This window comes from Gopherus flavomarginatus, chromosome 12 (genome assembly GCF_025201925.1).
Source record: "Gopherus flavomarginatus isolate rGopFla2 chromosome 12, rGopFla2.mat.asm, whole genome shotgun sequence".
NCBI classification, from domain to species: Eukaryota; Metazoa; Chordata; order Testudines; family Testudinidae; genus Gopherus; species Gopherus flavomarginatus.
This window is the reverse complement of record NC_066628.1, coordinates 45,734,975-45,753,296: the sequence shown is the minus strand read 5'-3', so window position 1 is coordinate 45,753,296 and position 18,322 is coordinate 45,734,975. Positions and strand designations below refer to the sequence as shown.

The window sequence follows — 18,322 nt, the reverse complement described above, 5'->3', positions numbered from 1 at the left end:
AAGATATTTTTTGAATACTAAAATGGAATGTAAATGCCACATAAAAATGAAAGTAACTGACCAACAATATAAAACATGCTATCCCTTTAAATCAATATGCTTTACCTAATACCATGCTGAATTTATAATACAAGAACCAAAAGCTGTAATTTTCTTCTTAATTAGAATCTACAGACCCACCTAAAATCTTTACTGATTCTGGAGATAACACTTTTTATTGACCAGTAAAATGTTAATATAGGTTCACATCTAAAATTCTCTCTCTATTTTGTACAGTATCTTTCACCATAGCTGAAAGTCTGACTGAACTTGGACACCTTGGAAATGCAATAAAAATAGAACAAATGTTTTCAGTAATTTTGCAGAATACATTATTTTCCAGAGATCCATCAAACTGTCAGTTATTCATAATGTGGTAAAAGCATCTATTTTAAAAATAAGCTGCTTTACATAAGGAAAACTGGTACTTTTACACAACCCAGCAATCATGGAACAGCTAGATTCTCCAGACCAAAAGATTCAAGAGTTTACCAATTTTTGGATATTCTGATTATTATTAAAACTAAACGAAATATCTAGCAGTTACACTCTTCATTTAGCTAAACAAAATGGCCTCTTCTGCTGTGTTGAAGCAGGTTCATAGTAATGCAGAGAAACTAAAGACAATACAATCTACAAATATGATTCCATTTTATGAAAAAGTCAGAGCCATATAATTTACTTATCCCTGTAGCATCTTAGTTTAAATTGTTTCATAAAGATGCTGTACATCAGTCCCATAATAGTCCAAAAACATGTATTTTGGGAGCAAAAATGCAGTGCTGGAAAAATACAATAAATGGCAGTATTCAAAATTCCACCGAAGACACTGGGAAGTAATTTTAAATATATATTATCCCCACTGCAAAGTCAAATGTAAATTTTAAATACCTATGTATTTTATAGATGAAGGCTTTAACATTTATCAATTTAACATTTGATTTATTCACCAAACTAAATAAATGTATCTTTGAAAGTGGTAACAATTATCAGACAGATGTTAATTCTCCTTTTGATTAGAAACAGCTGCGCTAGTCAAGGCAAACATATTTTCTCTCTTTACTAATACTGCCATGACAGCAGCGCTCATACTGTAGAGATATTCAAAAGAGAAAGACTTTTAAAAGACTACTTTTTTTGCCATTACTATTTCAACTCTCCATTGTTTAACATATCACTTGTGATAGCATCAGCATTTCATTTTAAATAACAAGCTTTCCCAAACTTCATGATGCCAACCTTTGCCATGAGTGAGCCACAATCTAACTAAATAGGTAGGACAAAAATATAGGACATCTAAAGATTCTTTCGGAATTTACTATTCAAGGGTTACATTTCCATCATGTCTACACACAACAGCGTAATGGTAATGAATTACTGTAGGTACGTTACACAATCCTGCATATTTATAAAACTGATTTTTATACTTAGTGATATGAACACACCCTGTATTCAAAGTAAGTACTGAACGTCATGGTATTCAGACAAATGTCACTGCTTGACAATATAGTGCTGGGATCCAACTGAGAGAATGATACGACTTCGAAGGGATACTCGCAAAGTAACTATATAGTTAAGTGCCAAAAGACTAGTTCCTTTAATTACTTAAGTTTTTTATTCATCATCAAAATACGTGGAAAAAAAGGATAATGTTTAATTCTGCTGCAGTCTTCTGAATTTCCTATTACTGAGCATGCCCACAGAGTCCCTCCCTGTTTTACATGGAAAACAATAATGGTACAAATGGAATAAATCATTATTGGTTTTGTAAGATATTTTCCCCCATAGACTGTTGTTTATCATATATATTTATATTTACTCAGTTGTTGATTCTATGGATAATGAATCTTTCAAATATAAAAAAAGAAATTAAGAATTAAATCCTTAATTTCATTTAGTTACAATATATAGTATAGGTGAGAAAGAAATATAAGCAATCCTAACAAAAGTTAAAATGAAAAGGACTTATTGCCAGGATCTTACATCATGTGGGGAAGAAGCTGATGCGCGGAGATCATATGATGGTTATACCTTCCATACAAAAACGCCCATTTTGATATAAAATAATCAATTAATGATGAGTAATTCTAATGCAGATCAGTAAAGTAATAATTATTTTCCCTTTGTTCATTTAAATAAATGTTCTACTCTGAAATCATCCTGAATGTTTAAATGTTTTCACTGCAGGCCTTTTATAACATATACTCTTAGAAAAATACACCATACACACACACACACACACACCCATAAACACATCCTCACAAAATAAACAGAAAAACTCCCACATACATCCAATAAGATTTTTTGAACTGAAACTAATAAAGGTCATTTTTCATGCTGACAGTGTACATTTCATCCATAAGTTTGAAGAGTCAAATGCTGCCACAGCTGGGGGTTATTCTGCCAAATGGCTTCCAACAGTGACCATAGAGATGAAGGATGGGAGGGGTGCGTATGTGTGTGTAGAAAAATAGCAAACCTGATGGGAAGCAAACCAAAACCCATATCATCTTATCACTGATTATCTGGCATATGCAATCAAACACACAATGCAAACATGGAACACAAAATTATTGAGAAATAAAGTCAGATCTTGAAAACAAGCAATTTCTGGGTTACCTGCTGAGATTTAAACAAAAAAGCATATGAATAAATTAGATATATTTCATAGGGATTTATCCAGGGAGGAGGAAAGGAGGGGTGAGTGTGGGGGTGGAGAGGAATAGATACCTTTTTTCTTAAACAAATCCATCGTGAAAGAAAATGAGACAAGATTATAAATAAGAGGCCGAGTTATAGCGCACCATGGGATTTTTAATCTGGCTACCTGTGGTTTTTGCAGTTAAAGCATTATTCAGCAGTGGGGGAGGGGGATGGAAAAAAGAAAAAAAAAATCACATTTATATGTCAGTTTCGCAAATGATCAAACAGCGTGCATTATCAACAATGCTGGAAAACGGGAAACGCTTATTATTATATATATTTTTAATAAGCATACGGCTTTGCAAATGTTACTGATTATTACCTGTGCATCTCGTTTCCTGCATTCTTGAGTTTTATTCTCGTGCTCTGTCATGGCAGCGCGGAGCTGTTTTTCTAGTTTTTCAATTTCCCGTTCGTGATCTCGGACCAGGCAATCCTTCTCTGTGTTGTGCTGCTGGAATAGGTGCGTCTTCTCCTGTTCATGCTCCAGCTTCAGCTCTACTATCTGATTGGACAATGAGGAGTACAGTTCATCAATAGAACATCCTTGTCGTCATGACAACTCGTCTACAGCTTAATTTTCCTCCCTAATTTCATCAAGTTGGCAATTTTATTTTTACGTCATTATTACCTCACCTTTTTAAAACGACATTTGGCTTGAAAGAATTCCTCCAAATAATTTTAACATTCAAGACAACTAAGCAAACGCAGTGAATCTTTAACCAATTTGTTGGTACAAATGAGGGAACGTTTAAAAAAAAATCATTGTCGCATTCTGTGTATGTTCCCGAAGTATCCTGCTGTTGCTAATCAGCAATGGTAAGGATTATAAATGGTTAATAATCAGTCTGCGCTTCTCTTCATTTAAGTATATATACACACACACAAAAAGCAGCAATTAAATCTTTTAAAGATTTCTTTATGATTTCCAGAATCAAAGCTCTTACTTCAATAATCATCTGGGTTATTGTATATACAGTTGTCTTTTAAAAACAATTATAAAAAGGCAAAGCTCTATTATCTCGTTGTCAGCTTCGGTATACCAACATAAACAGATGTATGTGTTCCAGAAGGGGACCTGCTGTGCTGCAAGCTTGCGCCATGATTTCATAAAAAGCATTCTGTTCTCAGGATCCTTTCCCAGTCCACACCACACTGGATACTGTGACCTTGGCCAGTCTTAGCCTCTCCCTGCTAGACTGAATGGCAGCCCGAGACCAAGGGCCTGGTTGCCGCAGCTTTGATACTAATCCTCCCAGACTGTGTACAATGGCACCCTACCTGGCCTGCAAACTATAGCCAGCTAGGCTGCCTTTGAAGCAGGTGATGAATAGGGGACTGCAGGAAGCCAGCTTCCCTAGTGAACTCCAGGCCACACAGCTGCTAAGAACAGTCACTTGGATTTTTCTTCAGTTTTGGTGGATTTCAGGGAGGGGAAAAAACGCCGTTATCAAGAATATGTGGGTTATGTTCAGCGTGAGAATCCTTCTTCAAAAAAGCTAACAGTAGGAGTCTGCTCAAAATCGATCTTGTTTGTGTAAGGAAAGCGCCCAGGCACCTGATCTTAAAGCTATAGCGTTCAATTCTGAAAACATGCATTCTGCATCAACATTAGCTGTTTCGTGATTTTTGTTTTGTTTTATTTTTGTTCTGTTTCAAAACCATTCTTGCAAATTGCTGATCAGTGTATCATGAATTTAAAATTAAAATCTGTTTTCAACTCTGGCGCTCTCTGATATATCCTGAGGTGTGTTTCATTATCAGAAAAGGCACAAGCAAAAGAGATATTTTAATATTTTAAATGTGTCTGCATCTTTTAGTAAAAATAAAAACCTCATTAACCCATGGGTGCAATCCCAGAAGGATATTATGTGTACTTAACTTGGAATCATTATACAAAGTGCTTTAAGTCAGCCTTGTGTCAAAAGTTTGTGTACATGCTATTTTATTTTCAAACTCTGAATATCTGTGCCCTTAGTCTCTTTAAATGATAGAGTTGTTCTTACTTCCTAAAATTGATCACTATCTAGTGTTTGTCTGAATTTTAGAAAAATGAAATTATTTTACATTTTAAAAGTTATGCAAATACATAAGTGACACTTGATGAGAAATTATACTTGCAAGAGAGACCTCTATATGTCTATTCACACATCTGTTTTCCTTTATTACTTCTAGATTTCTCAGTCAATTAATTTAGCTTTTTTAATTTTGTTTTTTCCACTTCTCCCAGCGAGCCACAGGAATAGATGGCCACATCCCCATTTGTGATTGTATTGAAATGGCAATTATAATGAAGTCAGTTTTCCCCCCCAAAACCACACATTTCTTGATTTACTATATTATGCCTGTAAGATCCTTTAAAATTTTTTTTAGAAAGGATTGTCCCTCATATGTACAGGAGGGCTGTCTTGGAGCAATAATACAGTTTTAGATATAGAAACAATGTGGGTGTGAGGAGAGTCACATTTTATAAAAAGCAATTTTGTTGCCGAAAACTTCCAAGAGCAAAAAACTCCCTGAAATTCTGATTTAAAAAAAAAAAGCTTAAAACTATAGGAAGTTTTCATATCTACCTAATACCCTTTAATAAATAATAATAATTATTGCATACTTGCAAGGAAATAGAAGTTTCATTAGTAACTAAATGTACTTCCTTGTACTTTGTGTTTTGATTATGACTTATAATATGAATAATTAAACAGCTATTTTACTGCACAAGTGGATCCTCCTCCTTGATCACCCTGTTCTCTTAAACATATTAAGACTTTGGTTACACTACCAGTGCTACTCCATCCCTCCTCCCCTCTTATCTCTCTTTTTTTAATTTTGAAGTTTTTATTCATAAAAATGGAGATTTAATCTATTCCCACAAGAACAAGAACAAGAACAGCATGCTGTTTTTCAGCATTAACCCAACTCCCTCATCAAGATAAACTGCTTGAAAACTGTATTAATGCTTCATAAACCAGTATGGGGTTCCTACCACTATGTAGCTGATCTCAGTAGAAGGAGACCTTTATTTCTTCTTTCTAATATTGGGTCCTTTCCTTCGAGGCACTGAGCATATCCTATGAAGGGTACAGCACAGTCAAGTTCTTCAGAAGTTCTATGGGTGTTGAGGGGTCTCTGCACCTCAAAGGAAGTGTTCCACATTTCAGGGTATTCAACTCTGACTGCAATATAATGTCAGGTCGAAGCATGAACAACGATTAACTGGTAATGTCAACAGACTCTTTTTATTTTTACAAAATATTCTGACAGTTGAGTAAAGGATACAGAGCTGATGGTGCCATGCACTGCAGATAAACAAGCAACAGAGAATGACAAAAAAACTAAAGAAGTGGACATTACCTGAAGAAAGACTATGAGAAAAATCAGAGGCTAAGGGAAACATGTCAGAGATCACAAATATCTAGAGTTGATGGACTATAGGAATTGAGGGAACTGAGGTAAGTGCCCTGTCACTGCATTCACATTTAATTACACTACATGCAATATTGCACAGATGCTTCCCTCTTTTCCCCAAAAATTATCATCACGCTACATTACTTGCTAGTAACTGGAGTTCTCTGAATAAATGGTCTCTACAGAGTAATTCTTAGTTTGTGACATACAGTTTTCGTTTAATAACTTCCATTTGTCGGCATGTTAAACACCGGACATGTGAAATCCTGGCCCCATTGTAGTCCGTGGCAAAACTCAAAATCACTACAACAGAGTGAGGATTTCACCCTATACTTGTTAATCTTTGTTCAGTGGTTGAAATTTAACAATAGCTCCCTATCCCAACTTGCCAGAGAAGGGAAAGGGAGAAAAAAGGAAGCAATTCTTAAGTACCAGCCTATTACTAAAGATTAATCTAATAATTTTGACAAGTCATCCATCAATCACTGAAAAATTTATTGTTAACCCTAAAAATAGTATGTGACTATCTTAGGCAACAATGCAGGGCACTGAGAAACATTGCTACTTATCAGAGGTGGTCTAATACAGTGGATGAGAACTGTACTCATGACATTTGGGGATACTGTGGTACAGTCTCTTAAGAGGAGAGTTTGCCTAATAAAGGTAGTTTCTTGGCCTTTGTCTACACCAGGGACATTTTTGAAAAAACTCCCACAACTGCTAGCACTCACTCAAGTGAGCTGGTCTCAACAAGCTTAGAAGCTCTAGAGTAGACAGCCTGTTGGCTGCAGAGAATGTTTTCAGCATTATATACATTGGAAATTAGAAGTCACAGAGCTCCTACTGCCACTATCAATGATGGATGTTTAAAAAAAAATATCTCTAGTGTAAACAAGATCTTCCACAGGTTTTGCTTTGACGACTCAAACTGTACTCAGGCTTTTCCCAGAAAAGTTAAGCTCATGAATAAGTGGGAACTGTAAAATGATTTTCAAAACCACAATGGGAGGGAATTGGAGTAAGTTATGTGTCTAAGTGCCTCTTTGAAAACCTACTGCTGTCACAATAAAGATTTCACATTGAAGTATGAAAATTCACTTAAATCAACAGTTCACAACTGAGGAAACAATAAAAATATTGTATATCATGATCTGTCTATATATAAAATAGGATTTTTCTAACTATTGTAAATATATTAACTTTATTTATGAAAATATTGTGAGCTTGTCTCTCCCTAAAATAAAAATAGAAGTTAATGGTATTTGGCACATCAGCAGAGTTTCCCATGAGGTTCTCAATAGGCGACAAACATAGGTAGCAGCTGTCAAGCTGAATTCTTCTGAGGTAAGTATAATTACCCCCATATTACTGAATATGTAAAGAGGCACACAGTCATACAGGTAGTCTGTGACAGAGCCAGACTCGGACATTAGTTGTGGTAGTGAAAACCCACACCTCTGAAACACAGGCCATTAATTTAGGTACCTAAATAGGGATTTTCTTAAAATCTATTTTTTTAAATATATATGTGCTTCACTACACACATGAAATGCAATAATATCTCAAAAGCTGTACACCCTTATGTTGTTTGTGTGCCTGTGTGTATGTGTACACACACTCATTTATACAAAATATTCACAGAAACATGTACAGTCTGAGTGGGTAATATATGATGGTTTGGTGTGTTATAAAGATTTTATCAATAGACATTTCAGATGATTGCATTTCGTAGGGCTGGGGAATCCAACAGCAAGTTATACAGGTCATCCTAAACTAGTGACAACAAAGTCTTTACATCAAACTACATCATCGTGTAGTGTGCATGTAGCACATAGAAGCTCTGTAGTCAATCTCACAAAAGTTTTAGAGACTTTTAAAATATTTTATTGGGGGTTTCTTTTTAATTCCTTAATTTGTAAATCAAGTTCCTTACTTACCATCACTCCAGCTGTACAGGGCTCCGAAGGGACCCATAAAAAGATTTAGCAAAAGTATAACATTTCTGTTCTATAGCAAAAAATATATATTATTTAAATTCTAATATTTTCTGCCTTGTAGACTTAGAAACAAGTGCTGTGTGTTTCACTAAAAAGCTAGGAATTTCATCTTTCTAATGATACAAAGTTCCCATTTTTAATCCATCAAAATGCCAGATATTGGACTTTAAACCCATCACTGGCGGAGGACTGAATAATGCCCATCATGGACTCTCATTCAGTATAACTATTTTTGGTTGATATATATATATGTATATGTGGAGGGGAGAATTCTTCATTTGCGGGGAAAACAGTTACATTTTTGTAGCAGATTAGTTTAAAGATAAACATAGGGTCTTTTAAAACTGCTCAAAGGTTAGGAATCAGGGTTGGCAATTTCCCAGGAAAAAGTAATTTCAGACATGGCACTGGTAAATGCTGGTTTAAACCCATTATAAACCAGGAAACTGGGAAAAATAAAATTATTATTAGGAGAGCCTAATGAAAATTAGTGAGAAATATATAGCAATTCAATAATAGTTTTGCAGAATATCTAATATTTAAATAACATTGAAAACTGAAATGAGTTCTGACACGAATAACTTCCTTGACAAAATACCAAACCGCAAGATATACAGACATTCCAATGTTCAGTATTATATTACATATATTAGAATTACCCCTATTGCAATTTCACTTTTTGCAACCCCAAATTGATCTCCAAATCTACTGTATTATGTAACCACAATTTGAACTAAACCAAACCTACATGTAATGTGGTGTACATTAATTAAACAATTTTTAACATAGAAAAAGCCTCAAACTGGGATTAACCCTGATTTTACTTAGTAAAAGCCACCTCTGGTAAATACCATGCCATCCTTGTATGGAATGTTAGGAATAAGGAGGGGAGATGAACTTAGTGTGCAGAAGGCAAATGAGGCAGTAAAAAAAATGCATGATTATAGAACCATATGATAAATAAATATCAGTTGGTTCTGGAATATATTACACAGCAGCCCTGCCATGACCACATATATACATCATGTATAACACAAACATACAGTTGTTACACATTTTACCTGACATTTTACTGCAGTGCCCAGCTGTCTAATCAACATTACCCAGTTTTCCTGTATTTTCCCCTATGAAGTACAGGAAATAATCATGCTTCCACTGCTAGGAAGAGGTATTCTCTAAAAAATATCAGCTGTTCTGTATAGGTGCACTTCAGATGAACTGAACTGCACTACACTATCACATACAGTCTGTGTGGGTATGTACATGAGCTGTCATGAAGGCCAGTTGCCCACCACACAGAACAGAACCATTTGCCCCTCATTTCACATTTAGGATGCTGAAGCCACCTAAAGAGACACAATGTTGTTGCAGCCATGCTGGTCCCAGGATATCAGACACACAAGATGAGTGAGGTAATAAAGGTTTTCCTCATTTGTTACACCATAGGTAAACACCTGAAGGAATTGGGAATTACTGTATTACATAATAATGGATTCCAATTAAATACACACAACTCATGTAAAGCACATGTTAATCAATGTTACTGCATAAAATATAATTTAGTCCATAAAACAGTTCAGTACAAATACTGGAACAACATAAATAGGCATAGTCAGACCTGTTCACAATGATGACTTAGTGGAAAAATGGTGTTGCCAGTCTTAGCACAGGATCAATGCCTCCTGGAACATAGGAGTACAAGTCTCAGGGATCTGCTAAGACATGGTCCACTAATCTCAGTTTGCAAAGCATTAGCTTGCATGTTTCTCAATGGATAAAGAATATCCATTTGTAATAGGAAGTGTTCGTGGTGCTTTATGTTTAGCATTGTATGTTAATGCACTCAGAAACCAACCATAAACAGCTTCAATGAAAATCACTGTATAAGAGCTAGGTATAATACATTATTATTAATAATAGAGAGAGAAGGGAAAAATTATAACTAGAAAGTATAAAACACTTTCAAGATTTAACTAAAATAGCTTTTCTATCCATAAAAAGTCATGATATTATAGCTAATTCAGCCCCTTCCAGGTTTATAGTGAAGTCCCAGATAGATACATTAGTGGGCAGTTGATGCAGTCATAGGCATATGATACATTTATTTAGCATTTGCTTTCCCATCACATTATTTTTACATGCACATTCACACATCTACATAATATAGTTTAAATTATGTATATTACAAACAAAAACTACATTAGAAGAACATTATTAAGGTTGCAAAGTCAAGCCCTCAAAAGTTAGGAAATGTCTAACTTAAGGTTGCCTGTGCAAATTTAATTAGCACCCCCCTTGAACATATGCATGATAATACAGTCTTTAATTACATGGTCAGAGATTATTTTTCCATAGGACTCCTGCCTCATTCAATGCACAAGTGAGATCCATTCTGGGAATGAATGAGGGTTGTGTAGTAAAGGAGACCTGCTCATGTGTTGCAGAAGTTGGAAGACATGCAGTGATGGAGGCATGGGATTGTAGGCAGAAAAAGGATGGTCTCATGATAAAGAAAACTGAATGCTACCCTAGGAATTGGACTTTATCCCTGCCTCTTGCAAAGTTCCTGTGTGACATTAAGCAAGTCACTCAAACCATACTTTTCCCAGGTGGTCAATAACAGCGTGTTCCTCATTTTCTGGGTGCCCAACCATAGACCGTAGGGCCTGACTGCCAGAAGTGCTGAGTACTCACAGCCAGGGGTGCCAGAATAGAGGGCCAGGGGGCCATGGCCCTCCCACTTTTTGAAAGTGGATGGGCCTACCTCGTCCACTTCTTCTAAGGCACTCATTGTCCCTGCTCCTCCTCTTCCCCTGAGGCTCCATTCTTGGGCAGGTTGGCAGCTGGAGCCCAGCTGGGGAGTCCAGGCAGCATGGGGTGTCATGCCGTAGACCCTCCACCTGCTCGGGGTTGGGGAGACCGAGAGCAGCCCCTGGCCCATGTCCCTGCTCCCCCTGGCCCCATCGCCCTGGGCAGATGGAGTATCTGTGGCTCCTCACAGCTGTCTGGCTGCGCAGCTCTTACCATGCCCAGGCTGTGGCTCTGAGGCCTCATCCCCCAGCTGTAGCCCGGTCAGGGTAAGAGCCGCACAGGCAGCTGTGGGGAGCTGCAGACCCCCCACCTGCCCTGGATGAGGGGGCTTAAAGGGTGGGGACACAGGCTGAGGCTGCTCTCAGTCCCCTCACCCAAGGCAGGTGGAGGGTGGGCGGTTTCCAGCCCACTCCAGCTTCTGGGTTGGCCGGGGCCAGGAAGATGGGGTGGGGCCACGGAGGGGTTGGGGGCCCTTGGCCCCCCCACTTTTGGGCAGGCTCCTCTGCTCCTCTCGCAGCTGCAACTAAAGTAATCGGGAGCTATTCTTGAATATCTGAGTGTTATATAATGTGAAGTACTCTGAAAAATCTGGTCCTAGTCATCTCAAACTGTACTCCCAAAATTAGTAGAAACATTTGACTGTAATCTCTTGTAACTTCATCAAATTGACAGGCCTGTTGTGAAGCATTCAGATACTGTAGTGACGAGTACCATACAAAAGCTTATGAGGAAATTAATAATTCTATCTTCAGAGTAGGCTGTTAATAACTTGTAGTAAATAAGGCCTAAGGTCATACATTGAACAGTCAGGAGAAAACAAAATATTGAAAAGCTGCTCATTAAATTGGCACTGTCCATCCTGTGCACTGAATGAGGCAGGGTTCCTGTGGAAAAAATAGTATATGACCATGTAATTATAGACTATCTTAATGCATATGCACTGACACTTCTTTTAAACTCCTTTTTACTAACTAATTCAGCACTTCTCCGCATACCTTTATCTAGTTTATCTAACTTATGCAAGTTAATGTCAGGCCTTTCAGTGAGAGAATGCACCTCATTTATTTAAACTCAAATCTACTCCTTTGACTTTCTGCACATTTTAAAGTAAGGAATGTTCATGGGCTGGCAGAATTCTTTTACAGATGTCATCTTGAACATGCTACTTGGGTACACGTGTGCACGCACACGCACACACACACACAATTATATAGCAAAGCTTTCAACAAGATGTCCTGTTTCTTTCCTGTTTGACTAAATGGAACAGAAAGACAAACCTAATTATTCCTTCAAAAGTTCTATAGATGTCGGAAACCAACAATAAAAGTAGCATGAAAGGATTTCCTGAAATATGAAGAGATTGTTTAACAATCAGGTAATACTTTTTCTTGCTTTCTACTTTACTACATAAGTGTGAAACTCTTACTATTATAGAATGGTTCCAGATCAGTTTAAAAAAAAAAAAAAGGACGAATACTGTTCAAACTAACCATGCAGAGGATGTCCATAAATGTGCAAATGACTCCATTTCACTATGGCAACAGTTCTCAAAACTTTTTCACAGTATGGTCCACATTTTAAAAGAAAGATTGTGAATGGGAGAAAAAAAGTCCATGAAACAAATCACATAACATCCAGCTGGCAACTACAATAATTAAACAATTGCTTACGTTGAAAAGTAAAAAGTATCTAATATAGTCACAGTTTCTAGTATTGCAATTTAACAACTGGAAAAAAGGAGTTGGGGACTGACAATATCTCCAAGGACCACCAGTAAGTGTTCCATGGACTAGCAGAGGCCTATGCACCGCAGCTGTGAAACTCTGCTCTATATAAAGTCTATGAGTGAAAGTTGCACCTGTGCACAATGCCTCTGCACCACTTACGGTCTTTTTAGAGGAACAGTGGGATGTAAATGGTGCAGCTTGAGTTGTTTCTTTGCACAGGAGTCAGTTTCACCCTATATGCACTGCCTTTATGATGTGGCAGTTAATTAAAATATGATAGACTCGAGTGTGAAAGACTACAGTATGCGAGTCTATGTAAAATTCAGAAAACTAGCTGGAAAATACACTGGAGTGTAAGGTAAGAAAACTTACAAGAAATTTTGATCTGGGAGAAGCAAATCCACAACATGAAACAATAATTTAGAGTCTCCACAGATCAATCTGACAAAGGGGAAAAAATTTTTTTTACCTATTTTTTATTTTCATTATCTAAATTGAGAGAAATTTTTTGAGAAGTGTAAGATCCTGGGGTAAAACGAAAGGGGAAATTATTCTTTAAATAAAGAGACAGTGAAGCAATGTAATTTAAAACTATCAATAAAGATACAAGTATGAGCTAATTTTACATTGCATCTGTTTTTTGCCAAAAGTTATGAAGGTTAGGCATAGTCCTCAGGTTTTCTGGCAAGTTAGTTACATGGCCTTTGCTGTTGTAAAGTTTGGGCATGTCTCCTTTCAAGTATCTGTGGCTCATACTGGAGATGCTTTCAGAAAAGACAATTAACAGGTAGTTATATATGCTTTATTTCTATTTAAAAAAAAAAAAGCTGCTTTCCTGTGCTGAAGGTCCATTGAAGCCTGACCATAGACACTAAAACCATTTCAAAGGCAGGAAAGGCTGTGGTCTTCTCTGTGGTGTCCGGTGCCTTTGAAGTACCCATGACAGCTGCTCCCCGCAGATAGCAACTGGGGGGGAGGGAGAAATTAATATACTGTACTTTCAAATCCACCAGCTGTAAGTAGAACAAAGCTGAGCTAAAGTATATTTCTTTAAAAAACACTAATTTCTCTCTACTGAGAGTTCCCTCGGCAGATACTTCAAAAGAGAGTGACACTGTGAATCAGCTGAAGCTGAAATCAAGAACTGTGTGTGGCTGAGACTAAACACTGCAGGTTCCTAGGATTTCACCTAAATTCTTTATTAATTTTAAGTACATTAAAGTGAATTAAAAATTAAATATAACATGCAGGTATTATTTTTAAATGACTACAAATTACATTCCAAATAAAAAAAAAAGAATTAATCATCCCAAAATTGGAAACCTTTCTTTCGTAAGCAAAATTAAAAATTTCAGAGTATGCAAATTCTAGGAGATACAAGCATATCCCATATGCAGGAAAAATTGGGCTTTCGGCCTCAAGCCTCAATAAGAGGCAGATCCTGTAATCCTTAAGCATTTGTGCTGTCCTTACTCATAGTACTAGTCTCTTTGAAATCAGTAATCAATGGGATTACCTGTAGAAGTAAGGACAATTACTCATTTAAGATAAGGTTGCAAGACCAGGCCCTATGTGCTCAAGTTGCTAGACAATTAAAATGTATTTTTTTCTTTTTATGTGTCAATTCAATTTCATAATAGCAATCAGACACTTGAGGCACAACATTTCAAAGCAATTATTTCATTTTTCAGATACTTAAGTTATACAGACTTTGGCCTGTTATCTTATTATATGCTATAACCATGTGTCTTATTGCTCAAACAGTCAACTTTAATCAATATTTGGAAATATAGCTATTAATTCCAAAACAATGACCAAAGACATATGTCCAATAAAACAAGGCAAGGGGAAGGCTGCTTCGAAAAATTGTACAGAATCTCTCCTGACTTTAAATAAAGAATAACACAGAGGAGAGAAAAGTTGGCACCATTAAAAGGAAATTTTAAAGGGTCTGAAAGAACAGAGTTCTCAATACAATATAACCACATAGAAGGAGCCTTGTATTATTAGCAGAAAGTACAACACAAAAAGAACGTAGTATCTAATGACAAATTATCACAATCTATGGTAGAGATCACCAATTTTTCATGTTTGTGTGGTTTTAAAGAATATTTACGTGAAATCTGAACAGATACAACAGAGAAAGCTAGTAGGGGATAAAAATGATATGTTTGAATATTCTACTGATGTTCTAGTAGCTTGATGCTTACTACTCTTTCCTTAGGTTTCAGTGATGTTACATAAAACATAAATGTTCTTTTGATATAATAAAAGTAGTAGTGAGCCAAAACAAAACAAGATATCCTCCTAGAGGATAATATTCAACTCAGTGTTTACCCCAATACCGGCATTGCTACAGAAAGTCATTTAAAAGATTAACTAGAAAATAGTTTTAAATACCCAACTTACTTCTTGTAAGTTTTTCTTCTTTTAACTTGAGTTTTTACTTTTGTGACCCAGGTATCCAAAAGCCCTGAATATTGGAAGCACCAAGGTACACGATAAGAAATTGCTCACTGGTTTTTCAAACCATGACGAGAATTACTGTTTTCTTTTGAAGTCTGACAAAAACAGTCAAGGATTTGTCGGTGAAGCATATTTATGCTTTTGGTATTTCCAACCGTGTACATCAGGAGAAAAAATTACTATTGGTCTCAAGTTAACAGTAATATGGTAACATCAGTTTAATTTTTGGAAACTGTAGATTAGCATACAGTACTACAGATTACGTTCTTAAAGCTATGGAAACACAATCTGTGTGAGCATTAAATGCATATTTTCCTTGCAACTTTTAAGAAGCATGCACAGGGGCAGTCTGGAGAATTACATATGGCAGAGTTCACCAGGCATGTGACACTAATCTGATAGGAACAAAGTGTAAAATAAAACTGCACCAATTTTTGCTAAGCACAATGTTCGGAAAGGCCACATGCTAAGAAGCATCTATCCCCACATCTAAAATGCAAAAAGTTTCTCCAGCTCCTTCATGTTGTTCTGATGCTGTAAAGAGGTCATTACAATTGCTGAAACCATCCCCAAAGAATATTCATGTCCTGGCTGAGAAGATCTACTGGGAAGGATCTATACCAAACACCAGTAGCAATCACATCTGATGTAAGGAGGATTTTGGGAGAAGAGAGCATAGTTATTCATGGCTGAGCATAAGTTGGAGCAGTTAGTCCTCACACTTCCCTCATTTACGCTGAGGGCCAGATAGACCCCTTGGACAGATTGCAAAGGTGGTGAGAAACAACAGGGGTCTAAAGCCACCTTTGGCCCCTATTCCATTCCTGTGACGAGCAGAGCTGTGGATGAACATAGAATCTGCCCCAAAATGTTCATTTCAAAAAATAATGTTCAACTATCTTTGACATTTCTGAGCTACTTGATTGAAGAGCAATTTACTAACTCTAGTATATCAGAATCCATGTATAGGATTATGAACTAATTCCACCCATTTTAAGATGAGCTTTAAAATGGAATCTAAAGAACAATTTAAATTAGTAAATGATTAACAATCTGATTGCTAAGACAATATGAAAGCAAAATCAACCGAGGTCTACAGTTTCTGAAACTGGACTCCAATATTACGACTTCAGAAATTAATGTTGCCTTTTACCAAGATGTCACACAGCCAGTGTTAGGCTAAATAATGAAAATGGTTTAAAAAAATGGGGTACCCACTATGAAAGATCTCTGTTCTTTTCCCCAACTTATTTAAAAGATTAATGGTCTTATGATCTGATATTTAAATATTGCTTTCCATCCCCAGGTGCTTGTAAACAAAGGACTCAGTCCATTAAACTGTTTCTGCTGAGCACAGTGCTCTTTACTTGAAGAAACCACCAAGCTCAGTAATGTAGCATTAGTTCCAAAATCATCATATCACCTCAGAAAGCACTTCATCAACTGAACTGCAACTCACTCTAGAGTCAAATGTGACAACTGTTCAGGAAGCACCCAGCAACATCACATAGCTAGTTAAAGACAGAAAGTGATCACAGACTTAAAGTAACATGGTATAACGCTTCCTCTCCATTTTTATGACATACTCTCTTAGCCTATAAAGGCAAAGTAGTAAAAATAATTTTCATGCTAGTTAATAACGAAACCATTTCAACTGGGAAACACAGAGCTTCGGGATTTTGTTTTGACTTTTAGATCAAGGTTTTTAAGATCTTCAGATTGTTCTTAGAGTTGACTTAGAACTTTGTCATAAGATAAAAGTAGTCATTTAAAGTCAGCAGACCAAATGTCCTTTGCCATCCAACTTTATCAGTGGGCCTGGAAACCTCACGTTAGTTCATCTAACAAAAGGCAAAGTATGTACCTTCAACAGCTACCAAGATGAGGTAAAGGCTTCACTCCCAAGACGACTCTACTATAGATGGAGCACAGCAGCAATAACTATCTAATCATAACTGTAAAATCAGATAAGGCATCCAGATTATTTCAGTATGTCAAACTACCACATAACAACAAAGCTTGAATTCAAACATGACCTTGGACTAAAGCAATTCAGTCTGACAATACAACACAATCGTCTTCACTTTTCTGAGAAAAATGATCCGCTACTTCTTGTGCTCCTGAAGATTTTGATTTACTACACATAGCCTGGTTGCTGTTGTACAGAGGTTCACCTTAGTCTATATACACTAATTTACGCCATCCTAGTCTTTGGTGCATGCAACTTTCTTGCTATCTTATTTATTTCTGTAATCTCCTTAACCATTGGATCGCTAATTCACTAATGCAAGTAACCGCTGCAATGGTCTTTCCATGTGTAAGAAGCAAAAACTGATTTCCATGCTCTACTAGCAATAGGATAAACATATCAGTGCTCCCTATCCATTTACTACAGGTAGCTTTTACTTAATTGTGATGGACAGGAATCATAACTATGCTCTTATTGATGGGCTCTGTACACATAAGAGTCCAACTTTGGAATTGAAAAAAAAAGTGGAACCCTGACTATTCGTGAATCTTTGGTAAAATAAAAACGAGAGACTCATAGGTATTTATAGCTATAATTGTTCCAATGTGACAAAGCCTTAATACCTGCATGTTACTATAGTTACATTATGTGTCAGTCAAACTCTTCACAGTATAACCATGACAATTCTGTGTGAGGATGTGTCAGACTCTGATTTGAAACCATCTAGTCTCTAATTCAATTTACCTTCAAAGTGACATATCACAAGCATTATTCTTCCACCCAAGCTCTGGACAGGACCCTCTTTCAGAACCCAGTAAAGCTATCCCATCCCTTAACTGTTCAACCCAGAGACCCTTTTAGATATAGTGAGGCAACCCAAATATCATAGAATCATAGCACTGGAAGGGACCTTGAGGTGTCATCTAGTCCAGCCCTCTGCACTCACGGCAGGACTAAATATTATCTAGACCATCCCTGACAGGTGTTTGTCTAACCAGCTTTTAAAAATCCACAATGATGGAAATTCCACAACCTCCCTAGGCTTAACCACCTTGACAGTTAAGAAGCTTTTCCTAATACCCAGTCTAAACCTCCCTTGTTGCAGTTTAAGCCCATTGCTTCTTGTCCTAACCTCAGAGGTTAAGAAAAACAATTTTTCTCCCTCCCCCTTGTAATAATCTTTTACGTACTTGAAAACTATTATC

At 36.7% G+C, this 18,322-nt stretch overlaps 1 protein-coding gene across 4 annotated transcripts in view; it reads right to left on the bottom strand.

Annotated features, from left to right (window-relative positions):
• Positions 1-18,322, bottom strand: part of CEP112 (centrosomal protein 112) — a 288,709-nt gene that overhangs the window by 125,728 nt on the left and 144,659 nt on the right. For all 4 annotated transcript variants that reach the window (XM_050920643.1, XM_050920641.1, XM_050920642.1 and 1 more), the window contains exon 20: positions 3,065-3,247. In XM_050920643.1, the coding sequence (XP_050776600.1) occupies positions 3,065-3,247 (183 nt within the window). The remainder of the gene's footprint in view (positions 1-3,064; positions 3,248-18,322) is intronic.